Source organism: Clarias gariepinus, chromosome 16 (genome assembly GCF_024256425.1).
Source record: "Clarias gariepinus isolate MV-2021 ecotype Netherlands chromosome 16, CGAR_prim_01v2, whole genome shotgun sequence".
In the NCBI taxonomy this organism is placed as follows: Eukaryota; Metazoa; Chordata; class Actinopteri; order Siluriformes; family Clariidae; genus Clarias; species Clarias gariepinus.
Window position 1 is genome coordinate 24049667 of NC_071115.1, and position 17316 is coordinate 24066982.

Consider the following 17316-nt stretch of genomic DNA (forward strand, 5'->3'; position numbering starts at 1 on the left):
GAAGTCTTATAGGTGATATTAAGGTTTCCAGAAATTTAATTTAATTACATTTAATTACATTTAATTTAATTTAATTTAATTTAATGATGTTATTTACTAGTACTATTTTATGACATTTTGAATTAATTGCTATTGCATTTTAATCATTACCTGTTTGTTGTTTGTATATGTATCTACTTTTTTACCTACGTGTTTAACTTTTTACTGCTTTTAATTTTCTGTCTGGTAACTGTACTAATGTGAAAGCTTGAATTATTATTTATTTGATGTTAGAACGGTAAACATATTATGAATAGTTAAAAATAAAAATTTAAAAAAACTCTCTCTCTCTCTCTCTCTCTCTCTTACACACACACAGACACACACACATGCACATACACATACTCACAGAAATGCAGAACACACACACTCCTGAATGACACTCGCTACTTGTCAAAACCAAGGAGGATGTCGTCTGTGTCGTCTAATGTGTTTCCTGTTAGGTTCCTTCCTGCAAGTGTACACGCGCGCTATTTATAGCCCTATAACACACAGTTAAAGTGTATGGCTTATTCCCTACATTTATAACAACTCAATAATAGCATGAATAAATCGATTTACAAAAGTAGACATTTTATTCAGAAGAATGCTGTGTGTTTGAACAGTATAAATAAATATCAATAAATAACCTGAACGTAAACAACTACAATAAATTACACTAAATATGCACCATAAATTAATAAATGGATAAACATTAATAGATAATAAATAGAATAAATAATTACTATTGTGCTTAAATGCATACTGTACATGTACATTATATAAAAGAAATATATCAACTAAATTAATTGGAAATATACATATAATGCTGTAAAATAACAAAAAAAAGCCATTATGCTTTTTATTTCTCTACATTTAATTACTGTATAGTGCGGATTAGACAAAATCAACATGAGCGATCGTATATTGACTTGAGATGTTCGGGGGAAAAGAAGAAATGTTTGACTTAGATAAGATCTGATAACTGTAAAGGTCAATGCATACAGTATGACTTACATCATTTTCATCCTCATCAAAGCGCTTTCTCATGCAGCACTTGCGTCAAACATATTTCAAACATGGCACCAGGGATTTACTATAAATAATGTGGCACAGGGCAAATATTTATGATCATGCCCACTTGCCCCCTACCCTTTTTTGTCATAGATTTCATAGATCTAAGTAACTATCTTCTAGGCAAGCAAAATGAACTAGGATTCATATTGAAAAATAAAAGATTTATTTATCGAATTTCCAACAACAGATATAAACTTATAGATTTTATATAATAGATTTTATAACCGATTTCACAAAGCAGCACAAATGTTCAATATGTGCATTGCCTGTGAAACGACGCACATCAAGTCGATAGTCCAGCTTCTGCCAAACACGCTGCAGAATAGTTTGCTTGAATTCCTCTAGGCTTGTATGGGGGGATAAAAACCAGCACTTTCACGTAGCCCCATAGAATAAAATCTCAAGGTGTCAAGTCAGACAAACGTGCTGGCCATTTCAACCTTACATTGTCATTATCACTAAATGAAAAGGTAAAAAACAGTAAAACATTGAACTCAGTTTTTAGATAATTAAAATTTGAGATAATTTGAGCAAGAATTAGTTAAATTGTGAGTCTTTAGTTCTCACTCACTCACTTATTGTCTATATCGCTTTCTCCTGTATTCAGGGGGGTCTGGATCCTATCCCAGGAGACTTAGGGCACTAGGCAGGGTACACCCTGGACATGGTGCCAATCCATCGCAGGGCACACACACACACACACACACACACACACACACACACATGCACACACACACACTCACACACTACGGGCAATTTGGGAACGTCAGTTAGCCTAACCTGCAGATCTTGTGGACTGTGGAAGGTAAACAGAGTACCCGGAGGAAACCCACTAAGAGACAGAGAATCGAGCCTGGCCGAAAATCAAACCCGGACCCTGGACCCAAGGCAACAGTGCTAACCACTACACCACCAAAACTATACTTATATATACTATATAGTCTTTATAGTCTAATAGGGTGCTCAATAGGGTTCAGGTCTGGAGAGATACAGTACTTGGCCACTGACAAACACATGAACATGATAACCATATGACTTTGCATGGTTAAAGATGTACATCAGTTATCACTTAGAGTGTACTCTCAAACCCCTCTCCCTGTAAGTGGCAGTGCTGTGGAGACTGTAAAAAGTTTCTGGGAGTGCACATCACAGATAATCTGACATGGACCACTAACCTCACTTCCATAGTCAAGAAGGCACTGCAATGGCTCCACTTCCTCCAAAGGATGAGAAAAGCTGACCTTCTACCTTCTGCACTCATCACTATTTTTTGACAATAATGCTGTATGTTGAGTTATTTTCAGAAGACAGTAAATCTATGTTATACAAGCTGCACATTAACTACTCTAAAATATGTTTAATTTCTAAAGTATTGTCCTTTAAGAAGATATACCTAAATATTTGCTGAAATTAATATTAATATGTTAATACCAAATGTACATATATTGTATTGCCAAATATGATTTAATAATGTTTTAATCTTTATTAAATCTTACACAATTGTTTATGCATTTTGTAAACCGTAACCAGGCAATAAATAAATGAATAAATAAACACAGTGTTACATAAATTCACAAACTAACATTAATTAATTAATTATTTTTTATAAATACTATTTATAAAGAAATTTCTTTTTCTTAAACATTTCGGTATTAAATATAGACAGAGGTGGAATATAAATACGCACATTTGCAGTATTTGGTCAATATACTTAAGTACACTTAATATACCTAAGTCTTCACATATCTTAAATACTTCACGAGTAGATTTACTGTATACGTGCAAACGTTTTACTTTTTTCTCCATTACATCCTACAACAAGAATCTGTACTTTTTCTTCCCTAACATTTCTGCATGCCATTTTGTTACATTTTACCACTACAAATATCGCCACCTACAGACTGTGATATGTAATTGTGCTATTTGCTTTTCCACTCTGACACGCCCAATCATGTAGCAGGTGTTTAAAGCGGATTAAAGCGAAAGAGAGAGAGAGAGAGAGAGAGAGAGAGAGAGAGACTATGACAGTGAGCTAATCCAAGCTCATTACATTTAATACTTAAGTAAATTTGAAAGTAAATACTTTTGTCTTCTTACTGAAGTACAAATGTCTAAAGAGAAAGTCTACTTTTACTATAGTTCACCTAGGGCACAATTATAATATAATATACTATCTCTATAATATAATCCTCTGTCCTTGTAGTACTATGGAGAAAATGTTGCATTTCATAATTCTGTGATTTGTAAAATTCATATTAAACCTCCACAACAGTGACAGCAACTAATGTTACTTTTTAATCTAAATGAATCTGTAACCCTTAACACTTACTGTGGAATGTATACACTGGGTGTCATTTACTGTAGACCTTCACAATGTGTTACAGACTGGCACACAAGAACCATCGTGTATTTTGTACCATTTTGTGCCTGGTACATGTAGCACCATATAAATCGCACCCAAAAAAAGTTTATGTTTTGAGCAGATGTGCAGGGCAGAAGGTCATTCAGTGAGTGAGCAAGAAGCTTGCTGCAGATATACTGTATGCATGTTCAACTTCCTTTCAGCACCAGCTGTTACACTGAGCTAACACGTCTTTGTTTTACACTTGAAAGTGCTGAAAGTTCCTCATTTAGCTAACACATACTTCAGCCTGCTTCAGACTACTGTTGCAGTCGGTGTGTGTGTGTGTGTGTGTGTGCTCATGTGCATTTGTTTCATTAGATTGCCTCCTCCAGGGGGAGACAACAATCCTTGTTGCAAACAGGAAGACCAAAGGATCCACTCTCAATTCACTGAGTGGTTCGTTCACTCACTCTCTTTAGCACAGGGGAACAGGCAAACACTTATTTTCACACCTGGGGCATTTTATCATACTGTAGCTACTGTAGTTCACTCTGTTTTTGGGAGCCATTATAAACCCATACAAACATGGGAACTGCTACTGAAACTAAGAAACAAATAGAGGTACAGCAACTGCAGTTACAGTTTATTGAATAGAATCTTTAGATGCAAAACTATTCAGGCAATACATATAAATTATGGACAGAATTTCCACTAGTAAAATATGTAAGTTGAACAACCAAAAATTGGTACGTTTAGGGTAAACGAATTAAACAGAATTACACTTAAATTAGACATAATATCAATAGGTAAAAGCTACACAAGGCCAGGATCTTTTTGTTGAGTGTCAGTTGGCTATCGCTCTATCTCTACCGTCTCACATATAGACATAAAACCACCAAGTACAGAGGCTGAGAACCTCAGAGTTTGAAACGCAGATACAGTATGCTGATCAGATTCAGACTTCCGTGAAATGGGTGAATTTTAGCGTCAGCAGCTGAGATCATATCCTGACCACACACACTCATTAAACACCCAGAGTCAATTTGACACTAGAAAGAAATCACAATCTAACATGTTTGCTAGCAAAAATTTAACTTTTGAACTCAAACTGGGACTTTTAAATGTACAAAATAACAGAACCCAGTTATGCTAGTAAACAGCTAGCGCTAGGGCTAGCGCTCGGATACCATCATAGTAGAACGTTTTCTCCGTACGCTGCTACATTTCATCTCATCGTCACTGCTGAAATGCTGACATGGATGTATGGCCTGCTTTAAAATGTTTGCACCATTCAAATGTGTTACTAAGCACCTCATCACCGTACTTCGTTTGAAGCCTTTTGTAAATGTCAATCAGTTTTACACCTTCACGCTGTTTCATGCCTGCAATAATAAGATTGCATCCCATTTTGCAAAACTGACACGTTAGCGCCGCACAAGACCTGTCACCTACCAGCATGACTAACGTGACTCAGATCTCTTCTTCTGCTTCTGAGGTGACAGATTGACTTGAACATCCCGGTACAATGTCGTCTCCTTATATTAATTAGATACTTACCCAGAATCTACTAAAAAACAGTAAACACACAAGGGGAAATAAGGAAATGAGATTGTTACATGAACAACTACACTTCAAAATCGGTCTTTAGCAGCCTGCCGCAGTGAAATATTTGTTCCGGTGTCTATAATTTAATCTCCATTTTTAACTTAATACAATAAAATGAGGAGTAGCTCAACACTCGAGACATATACATTTACTTTATGTTGTGGAAGAAGAAATCAAGTTAGTTCCTGTTATGACTTAGCCCCTATTAACAGTCATTCCCTCACCAGACTATCTAATTTTCATTTTCACTTTTGATGTTAATAGGATAAGCCAGTCAAGCATCTAATCGTCAAACCACAAAAATTTCTGTTCTCATTACTTACTTTCAATCTATATCATATCGTTCAAAACAAGGAGGTGCTGGTGAGAAAACGAGGCTCTGTAGGTAAATAACAGAAGTTAACATCTATTGCATTACTTTTTTCTGCTGCCGGATGACCTTCCTGACCCAGCCATCCCATTTTATCTGGGCTTGGGGTTCATCTATTGCTTTACTACTAGACTGAAATTCCCATGAACAGTTCTGTACACGAGTCTCCAACAATGAAAATGGACTTCTCCCTATTCGTATGTTTTTCCTATCGTTATCTCAGGGAGGATTTTCCTTGCCACCATCACCCTTGGCTTGCTGATCAGGGACAAACTGACAGTTATATTCTATACGCCTTTTTTCATGCATGTTTTTATTCTGTAAAGCTTCTGTAAAACAAATGTCCCTTGTTGAAAGTCCTATACAAATAAAACTGAATTCATTTGAATTACTCCTCAATCAGACAGGCCTGATGGAATTCTAAGTTTAGCAGCAAGCCTTTTTGGACAATTTTTCTTCTGTAGCGGGGTCCTTGAAATCACCCGCCCTCCGTCCCTCCGCAAGCAAAGTGTCTGATAACTATCAGTTTTGATTGACAGTATCTGTCCAGTAAACTGATCTCTATTCACAACTGCGCCTGTGTGTGTGTGTGTCATTGTGTGTGTGTGAGAGACACTTCAAGAGACAGCGCAAACACACACATACTGTATACACGCTCACACTTACGGTACGTTCTCTTGTTTTCTTCTTCTGGACTAAGACAACTCCCGTTGTCATCATACACTTTTGTGTGTGTGTGTGTTCTTTAAACACATTTTTTATGAAAACCATGGAAAAGCATCAAGTTTTGCACAAAATCCCCGGAATTATATTGTTGTAATCTTTTATATACACTCGTTTTAGGTTTATACACTTGGGACAGTGTGTGAGAGTTGGCACTAGGAATCAGAGAGAGGTGGGAAGGGGGAAGATTAGAGAGATAGATAAGGAAGAAGAGATAACATTTGGTATCATCAGGGAAAAATTACACAGGTTATTCTATTACACATGACATTCACAGACAGAGAGACACAGGCAGAGATATAACCAGAGAGAGAGAGAGAGAAAGAAAGTGAGAGAGAGTTTTATATATTATTTACTGGCTCTAAAATTTAATATTCCCCTTAACCTTATGTGACAGCAAGACTCTGACTTTACTCTGACACTATCGTAAAGATGCTTAAAGTTTAAATAAGACTAAACTATGACCATTTTACATTCCCTATTTGTAAATATGCATTTATATTATGCCTTTATATTACACCATAATGTAATCACCTAGGTTTTGGAATATGTAATCAAATTTGTTTTCTTCCATTAATATGATGTACAAGTAATTATAATCTAATAGTATTATCATATAACTATATAAATAGAAAATTGTGGAAATGTTTTTTTTTTTTGTAATTTAATTCAATAACTGACACTATATTTTAGAGAGCAGTGAAATATTTCAAGGCTATTTTGTTTTAATGTGGGTGATTATGGTTAAAAAAAATAATCCAGTATCTCAAAATATTAGAATATTTAATATTTAAATTTACCATTCATACAGTATGAATACCATGTATTGCTTGGCTTAGTTCAGCAAAAGTAACCACAATCATGGGGAAAACTGCTGTCAGTTGTCAAATTCAAAGTCAAATTCAAATTTTATTTGTCACATACTTAGTCATACCCAGTACGATATGCAGTGAAATGCTCTCTAGCGCCATCTTGGGATCCAGACAATCAATAGTCACCAGTGAACGGGCCGTCTGTTCGCAGAAAACAGAAGATTATCGAGCAAAACTGTGACAAGAATTTGGAAGAGCTTCACAATGAATGCGGTGAGGCTGGAGTCAGTGCATCAACAGCCAACATGCAAACTGGCCAATAGGCCACAACTGTGGCATTCCTACCATCATGTCACTCCTGAACTAAAAGCAACATCAGGAGCATCTTGCCTGGGCTAAGGAGAAGAAGAATAGGATCATTTATCTAAATTCTGAAATGTAGGTAAATTTCGTACTTTATTTAGGAGGACATGTACATCTCAGAGGAACAGAATCCAAGTTGCTTAAAGTCCGTTGTAAAGTTTCCACAGTCTGGGATGATTTGTGGTGCCATGTCATCTGGTCAACATGGTCGACTTGTTTTATGAAGTCCAAAGTCAATGCAACAGTTTTTTAGAGCACATCAGGAACATCTGCTGGCAAGTTTCATGAAGATGCTGATTTCCTTTTCCAGCATGAGTTAGAACCTGCCCACAAAGCCAAAACTACCACCTACTGGTTTGCTGACCATAATATATGTGTGATGATTGGCCAGCCAACTCACCTGATCTGAACTTAAGATGGGGTAAAGCTACTGTAGATAGATAGATAGTTTCCGTTTCGTTGAGTGGATAAATGAACAATTTTTTAAAAAGTTGGACATTTTTGTATTGTAAATAATCTTTTCCAAAAAAAAAAAAAAAAGGTCAGCATGGTGGCTTAGGGGTTAGCAGTGTTGCCTTTGATGTTGCCTTCTGGTTCTATTCCCACATCTGGGTCTCTGTGCATGGAGTCTGTATGTTCTTGCAACTTGTCCAGGATGTATCCAGCCTCATGCCCTAAGTCTTCCGAATTAAGATCCAGGCCTCCCTCAACCCTGTATGCAGTATACAGCTGTGGCCATCAAGAATGCATGTTTTTTTCTCTGCAGAAATCTGCAATTCATCTCAAAAGAAGATGATTAAGAGAGTGATCTTAGGAAATATCCGAATATTTTGAAATACCAGATTTTATTAATGAGCTATAAACCTTTATCAGCAACATTATAACAATAAGTCTTGAAATATTTTACTTCTAGAGTTTTTTAATCATAAAAATAGCCTTTTCCATGATATTAATTTTTTTTGAAATGCAATGTCTATTGAACCTGATATCTAGTTTACTTTATTAATTTTATAATAACAAATTATTTTATTAAGAAAAAGCCACACACTGAATGGTACAGTCAATATTTATTATATTTATATTCACATGAATAACTCTTGTTTTACATTTATAGTATGTAAAAGCATAAATGACTGCACAATTGAAACATTTGGTGTAAAACATTTGCATAGACCATGGCGACTAAATAAAATACTAAAGTTATTCAATTAACAGAAATTGAAAAAAAAATGTTTTTTTTACGCACATTACTGTATAAAGTTGTTTTTAAATATGAAAAATAAAAAATCTACTGCTGTATAAAAATACAAATATAAATTTAGCTTATACAATGTAGCATAACCAAATATAAGCACAGTCATTTACTCAGCCTACAATGTACAGTGTTTAAAATGGAGAATTAATAATGATTAAAAGCTCGATTCAGTTTCATCAACTTGGATGTATCGAGCTAGCAAGAATACTAATCGATTAGCTAGTTTAACTGCATGCTAGATTATAACACTGCGAAAATGTTGAGAAATAACTTGTGACTCAAGTCACAAAGACATTTTTCATTGATGGAATTTTTTTAAATTAATGAACAATTTTAATTATATTTTTTTCAATTAAAATTGCTTTAAAATGCTAGTAAATTTAAAGAGCTTGAGTGGTATAAAGGATGTGCTTAGCTATTCCGGGTTAAGAGGTAGTCAGTTTAATTCTAGTCGAAATTTATTAACTGTTTAAGTGTTAAATATAGCGTGTGTCAGTGTGTAACCAGTGCCTTCATGTCATCATGTCGCAATTACGAGCTGAGAATTTTTGAAAAAACATTATTGAAAAAATGACTGGATAAACAAACAGCTGCTTCTGTAGTTATTACAGTATATCAGTAGAATATTGCCTATTATTTTTACGGTATGGAGTATAGACAGGACAACAAATAGCACAATATATTGTAGTTTAGATACTAAATGCTATATACAAAATAGTAAAATTTGGTATTGCATATATTGTTTAATTGTTATTATACTGTAGTTGGGCTTTCAACTTGTCACAAATGGCACATGAAAAAAAAAAACATAACAATAAGAACAAGTTTAAAAACAATGTGCAAAGTTTCCAGCATGCTTTATATAACACTGAAATCCCACCTTATAATTTGATCCTATTTACTGAGGTGTGTGTGCATGTGTGTGTGTGTGTGTGTGTGCATTCCAGGCATTTAATTATCCTTCTGTTTTTCCCGGACCAGTTTCAGTTGAATTTAACTCCTCTTACTTTTAAATAACCATCTGGTTTTAATTTCAATTAAGCCAGTTGTGTGTGTGTGTTGAGTGTGTATAGGTCTTCAGTCAGCCAGGTCTCTTAAAAAAAAAAGGTTGTTTTGTAATGAATAACATTGTACTATATTATTAAGCCATGGATAAATATACCGTTCATCTCGGCTACTGTTCTCCTGTGATAAAACCTCTTTCTAGTGTTCATACAATACTATTTGTGCGTTTTACAGTATGTGCTGAATTTTCCAATTTTCTTGAGGAATGTAATGAGGCTGCGGAGCTTTGCACAGGATTTCTCTTAATCCTTCACAGTTTCTGTTTGATTACTTATCATGAACTTCCCTGGGATTTGCAGGATTTTAACTGCCTTTTTAGTTTGAGTCAAACTTTCTTTCCCACACACACACACACACACACACACACACACACACACTTTCATTTCGGTATTTATGATTTCCTTCGAGTTTCAACAACGTTCCAGTTTTCTGTCTGTTCTCACAGTCTGGTTTTTGATTGCAACCATGAGAACCTGTGGCCTGGTTTTCACAGTATTTCACAAATGTTCTTCCTGAACTTCTTGTGTTTGCATACAACCATGTTTATACAAATTTTTCACTTTCACTTTAGCCAGTCAACAGAGTTAAGGTGGCAGTCTATTCCCAGTCCCACCCATTCTCACTTCCAATTAAACGTTCTTCGTACAAGTTCAAAAAACTTCCTATTTGGTTCCTGAAAGTATCTGCATAATTTCTGCAGGATTTCTGGGGCAACGTTTGGATGCGCTCGTCCCTTCGATTCATGTAGGCAGTGTTCGTGCCCACGGTTCATCAAACAGTAAAAACCTTTTGTCTGATTAAAGTAAAAGTTTTCTTCGGTTAGCTGTGGCTTGAGATGCAAAAAATGTTCAACTTTTTTCATTTCTGCTAACGGGTCTCTGATTAGCACATCACCGTCCACTATATAAATGCTATCCCACGGGAAAACTCGTAGCCATCGTTGCATGTGTGGGTAATATAAGCTTCGGTTCAAGGCTTTATAGCTGAGGTTGAGCTCCCCGTCTTGGAGCAGCAGGTCCTCTAGGCGTTGAGGAATTTTGTGTTTTTGAATCTGATTGTGAAAAACCTGTGTATAATCTGACAGAACACGATCCACAGGATCTCGGACTATCAGCAGGAGCCGGACGGACGGGTTCATGCGAAGGATTCGCTCCGGAGCGTCGTCAGATGTGAAGTACGCCGGAGTCTTTTCTACCGTCAACTGATCAGGTCGAGCCAGAGGCATCTGCGATATGTACCACTCGAGTCCCTGCTGGTAATGAGCATCCGAGTCGAAAAAGTGAACCTCACTCTGAGCAGTTGCAATGGTGTCGTGAAGGCTCAGCATCTCAAGCAACGCCCTCGTACCACCCTTCCTTACTCCGATGATAATGATGTCCGGGAGATGACGTGTAAGGTTCGCGTTGTTTTGGCTGGTTTTGCTGCTGTTTTGCTCTGCACCTGTGTTGCTTTGGCTATTTAGACCAGTTCTGCTTATGACATCATAATTTTGTTTATTTTGTCTGTTCTTGCTGACATTATTTGCATTCACATCCAGTTCTCTTTGAATGTCGTTGTTGCTGGATTGGTTGATTGTAACATGGTTGCCATTTTCGAGCACAACTTTTCTGTCCAATCCGATGGTCACTGGACTTTCTGCAAATGGACGGGAAGAAATGGATGGTACAAGGGGGAAGAAGAGGAACAAAGTGAAGAACATGGCTGGCATAAGGAGACTGGATGTCTGCAGCTTTCTGCTAAACAGATGTCTTCAGTGAATCATATTATCCAGTGAATCACACACACACACAAGCTGCATACAGAAGGGTGCTTTGTACGTCCCTACAACGAGAACAGCAAAGAGCAACATGATTAAATGGTTTAAATGGTATAATTAATTGAGGATTAATTAAAATCATGCAATGGAATAAAGGATAGTATATAATGATATAATCACACCATTTGTGTGGGATTAAATGATTACTCCTCTTTTTGCTGTATTACAGTATTCAAGCATACTAGAAAAATTTTCCCCAGAAGCAGCTCTCTACAGGACTAAAATAAAATGTAGCATTTAGACCTCGTCAGAATTCATTACAAATAATTAATTAACTAATAATTAATTTTATTTATTTATTTGTGGTAATTACAGCTTTACGTTCTCTCGGACGTGAATCTGTGCATGAGCTTTGCATGTTTTACTTTTGGCCATTTTCTCCCATCACTCAATGCAAATTTTGTACAGCTCTGTCAAATTGGATGGATGGCGCACGGGTGGATTTTTACGTCAGGCCACAAATTTGCCTTAAAACCAACCGGCTTAAATTATACCCTTTTTAGATTTTCTAAAATAGTCTTTCTTAGAATACCTGGACATGCCAAATCTGTGTAGATCTCATGTCATTGCTGATGTCTACACGGGTTTTCATATTTCATCCAGTGTCATAGCTCACCTTTCGGACTTGCCATCCTCCTTGCCCAAGAATGGTCCGATCTTTTAGTAATGACTGGGCTGTGCCATTCAGCCCCCTAACCCCCCTCCCCACCACCACCCCCACAACCCCCCTCTCCACTTTGTCATAATGGATTTCAGAGTGTTCAAAGCTCTGCTAATGTTTTAACACCAATCTCCAGGTTTTTTCCCTCTCATCACCTTTATCTCAAAGCTTCATGGCCAGCCCATTATTTTCAAGTCAATGTATTAATGTAATTTAGTGGAAGTGCTTAAAAAGAGTAAATATCTATTCTAATTTAAATTGATAAAAGTAAGGGGGAGATCTTTACCTATTAAATCCAAGGAATTTCTAGCATTTCCATGTCCCTTTTATCCATTTCCTCATGTTTAAGGTGTTTCCCCCTTTTTTTTATTCCCTACCTGTAAGAACACTATGATTTAGAAAATATTCACAGGACTTGTTTCTAAATAAATATGGTTACTGTGTAGCAGCGCATGCCTGTTTCCTTGAAGACAGTCTAAAGTACGATATAAGACCATAAAACATGCAGAAGTCTATTGGTGCAAACAGAAAGCCAAGATACATGTCACCATTTAAACTGCTTTATTTATTATTATTTTTAAATAGACACTCATTCCACTTTAAATATAGTATTTTAGGCTTATTTAAAAGCTCTGGTATAGCTGAAACTCCTGTGTGATCTATTATTTAAGAAAGAAAAACCTATAATTTTTGAGACTCTAAAATTTTTTTAAAGATGATTTTAATTTTCATAAAAAAAGCCTCCAATGTAAGCACTTTGTTAGAGTTAGTAAGGTTATATCGCTTCTGTTTTTAGTTAAGTGAAAAGCCAAGCTCTCTAATCATTTGGAACTGGAATTCAATCTGAAATTTCCTATGGGATCAATAAAGTATCTATCTATCTATCTATCTATCTATCTATCTATCTATCTATCTATTTCTTGTGCGATATGGAGAGGCTTTATGTGATATGACTTTAAATATAACTGGAATTAACTTTTTTCATCTATAAACTGATCAAAAGTATAAGATTAACCTTAAATGAATAAAGTGCTGTGATATTCTTGTAAAAAAGAAGAATAAACAATTTCTGGATGTGCAAAACACCTTGCTGTCCTTTTTTTGCCTATAAAGCCAAGCCCTGTTTTCTTTCTTCATTTAATTCTTTACATTTTCTACATAGAAAGTGCAATATACGGGCAGCCAAAATACAACGTGCACATTAAAAAATTTATAAGCATTATTAATTTTTATGCCTTTTTAGGAACATAATTATTTTAATGAACCTTATGCAATTACAATTTAATGCACTTTAATGCAATTTATTAAATGCTAATAAATGCCTAAAGCATACTGAAACATGTGAGTTACAGCAGGGGAGCATGTGTCACTGGGTGATCATTAACAATGCAAACAGTGTGCTTTGTAAACCTCGCTCTGTCTGTGAGACACCCACATGTGCACGCACGCACACGAACGCACTCACAATCATTTGTACTGTAAATACTAATGTTATGTGCATGTTAATACTAGTGATAATAGTTACAATAGCAGTTATAATATAAGTAGGAACGGCAGTAACAATAGTAGTAGTGATACAAGTGGTGATAGTAGTAGTTATTAACAGTACTAATAGTAATGTTAATATACTTGTACTATATACAAGTAGTAGTACTATTTCTGTTCACTGTATGGAAGTAGTAGTAGTGGAAGGAATAGTATTAGTAATAGTAGCAGCAGTATTGGACGTGATAGCAATAGTGGTAGTTGTGATAGTTGTACTGTAGTGTAGTAATAGTAGTACTGGTAAAAGTAGTAATAGTAGAGTAGAAGTATTGGTAATAGTAATACTATTATTGGTCATAGCAGTAGAAGTATGGTAGTGATAACTGCAATATCAGTGGTGGTATACTGTACTGTAGTATTAGGAGTGGTAGTACGAGTAGCAGCTGTATTAGAACTGGTATTAATGTTAGTATTAATGGTAATCTGGAGAATAGTAGTAATAGCAGAATAGTGGTTTTAGTAATACTGTAGTATAGTATAGTATAGTACAGTACAGTATAATGCTAGTAACAGAAGAAGTAGTTGTAGTAATAGTGTGAGCAGTATGAGCAGTGGTAACAGTAGTAATAATAGTAGTAGTAATATTGGCAGTATATTTGTTCAAAGTATTTAGAGTAACAGTAGTAACAGTGTTAGTAGTAGTATAATTAGCAGTTTTGGTCATAGTAGTGATAGTAGTAGCATTACTGGTGATGATAACTTTTGAACCAGTAGTAATAGCAGAAGTGGAATAAGGAAGCTGGTACAGTATTTACCTGCAGACTGGTGAGGTGTAGGAAGGCTCACGCGATTACAGCAAACGCATACCATCGCTTCACGCTGATAGATCCTTTACACACACACACACACACACACACACACAGAGAGACGCACACGTGTTTATCCGATCCGAATAAAGCGCTCTCGCTTTTCCTAAATCAAAGTTTTGTCCGTCGTCTTCTTCCACTCGGACTTTCATTTATATCACTCCGACACGCCCCTTGTGTTGCGCAATCACGTGACCACGCCCACTCAGGGAAAGGTCCGCGACTTTCCCCTCCCTGGCTACTTCCGGGATATAAAGCGCAGGTGCAGCCTTTAGGATTTCCTTGTCAATCAAATGCGAATGAACGAGTTGCTTGGAAATCCGGCGAGTCACAGAGTGAGTAACTGCGTCACTAAAGGAAATCGACTTCCAGATTGATCCAGAGAACAAAAGAAAAGTATTCCATGACTGTAGTTTGGTAAAATATCCTTTTTTGGTGATAATTGTTCAAACAACACCATGTATATTAATTCACACTGACAAATAGCCTCCAGTAAACATACCTGCATTAATATTACAATCCACTCTTATTGTTATTAAAGGTGCAACGTTTAATTTGATCTTATTCTTTGGGCGGTGGCGTAGCGGTTTGCACCTCCAGGGATCTGCTGCGTCTCTTACGCTTGCTGCGTTTGTACTCCAGTTTAGAAATGTAAAACATGATTTAAAAACTAACCTCAATGTATTAAAGCATCATTTTAGGAAAAGTGTCTAGCGTTCCTGAGTGTTGTTCGTACGTCAGGAAAATTGACAAGAATTATTACATTCTTAAACCAAACTGACTTTAGTATGGTGACTAAGACTTTACTATGGTGACCCTATAATATAAAACACTAATAAATGGAAAACAGAAATGCAACGAACACAACAGTATAAATAAAAGCCTACTCCTAAATCTACTTAAGTATTAATCTTATTATTAAACTTATCATTTACCCAAGGAAGACAACATTTTTATTGCCAGGATCCCCATCCCTTAAAGCTGGATCGGCTAATATATTATTCGTTATATTAACAGGGAGGCCTCAGACATCAAACTGTGCATTTAGGTTTTGTCAAGAAGAATGCAATATGATCATATTTATCTGTGCTATTTCTTTAACTATGTCACCCATTATTATTATTTTTTTGCCCAAATCTGTTTGTGAAGGTCACGCTCAAAAATAGGATGTCATTCTATATTGCACAATCCTAAGCCCTATATATGTTTATAAAAAATAAAAAATAAAAAAAAACTCTAGCTAACAGAAAATGCTAAAATACTTTTTTGTTTTAAGGGGTACTACCTGTAAAAACAACTTTCTTGGAACCCTCCTCAGTTCCAGTCTATTTTGTGAACATTATTTAAACATGTACATATTCTTCTTCTTCTTCTTCTTCTTATTATTATTATTTAATTATTTCATAATATTTGTTTAAGCCATAGAGCTGCTAATTAACTCATTCCATTAAATGTTTATTGGGCATATCCTTTTTGAGAGCAACAAGCTGATTCATGTCTGCATCTTCGACTGAGTGTTCGTCTTTAGGTGACTGTTCTGTTTCAGATGTCTGTAAAGTTTCCTAATAGACTGAGTAATGATGCCACGCAAGACAACACATGTTATTACTTTTACCTGTGAGTAGAAAGCTGCTCAAATCAGAAGTCCCACTCATTGCTTATTTTGAAACGTTTTCATTTCACTTTGTAAAAAGTTTTCATTTTTGTAATCGATTTTCAGATGCTTTCGCCTTAAAATGATGACAAATGAAATGATTTTTTTGACAAAACACAATTTTATTACATAATAGCTTGTGAGATTAAATAACTTTACCAGCTTTATACATATAAAACATACACAGACATTTACAGTCATAAATGGAAAGAAAGTTCACACTCCTTCAATTTTATGTTTTCATTTATCTGGACCTAAATTATATAATTGTGTGCTACTTACCAACTTCTATAAACCAAACAAAGAACTTTTTTCCCCAAAAAATGTTTTGGCATACTCTTCGTTTCTCACTCAACATTGCCTCAGCTCATTAATGCTTGATTGTATTTGTTTTCTGCACAGCTCTCTTAAAATTCCATCACAGCCATCACTGAGGATGAGATATGGACTTTGACTTGGCCATTCTGAAACATAGATTTTTTTATTTCTTTTGCCATTCAGATGTTGATTTTCTGGTCCTTCTGTTGCATGGCCTAATTTCAGGGCAGCTTAAGCTGCTGGACAGACGGCCTCACATTTGTGTGAAAAATATTCTATTATGCAGAAGAGTTCATTGTTGTCTCAATGACTACAAGTTTCCCATGTCTGGTGGCTGCAAACCAAGGCCAAATCATCATTCACCCCTCTATCATCACACATAACAGTCAGTACAGTATAGTGACGCAGTGTCTTAGATTTTTCATTAAATGTGCACTGGGCCTGATGACTAAACAGATCCACCTTGGTCTCCTCAGTCTGAGCATATTGTTTCAGAACATGTGGTTTGTTCAGACAATTTTTTGCAAGCCTACGTCATGTTGCCATAATGGGATTTTTTGTTTAGTCTTTTTCTGATTGTTTTCTGATCTGCCCTTGGATTGAATTTGTTGGGACACTGCTTTTCTCTCTGTAAACAGTCCTTCTCACTGCAGGATGGTAAATCTCAATTTATTTGGAGATGGTCTTATAACACTTCTCAGATTTATAAGCACAAACAGTTGTTTTTTAGAGACCATCCCCAATGTTCTGTCTTCTTGGAATGATTTCAAAACACCAAACTGCTTTTATAGACATGGTATTCTTGATGATTAACTAATTAATCCTTTAATGCATTTTATTAGTAATACCTGGCTGCTAATTGTGATTGTAGAAAAGGAGGGATG

The 17316-nt window shown here is 35.8% G+C and overlaps 1 protein-coding gene across 1 annotated transcript; it reads right to left on the reverse strand.

Moving 5' to 3' along the window:
* Positions 1-8367: 8367 nt before the first annotated feature.
* On the reverse strand, positions 8368-14595 carry hs3st1 (heparan sulfate (glucosamine) 3-O-sulfotransferase 1). Its single transcript, XM_053515096.1, has 2 exons — positions 14410-14595; positions 8368-11453 (listed from the first exon to the last, which is right to left on the reverse strand). The coding sequence occupies exon 2, from the start codon at positions 11338-11340 to the stop codon at positions 10252-10254; it is 1089 nt and encodes a 362-aa protein (XP_053371071.1). The 5' UTR covers positions 11341-11453; positions 14410-14595; the 3' UTR covers positions 8368-10251.
* Between the last annotated feature and the right edge of the window lie 2721 nt (positions 14596-17316).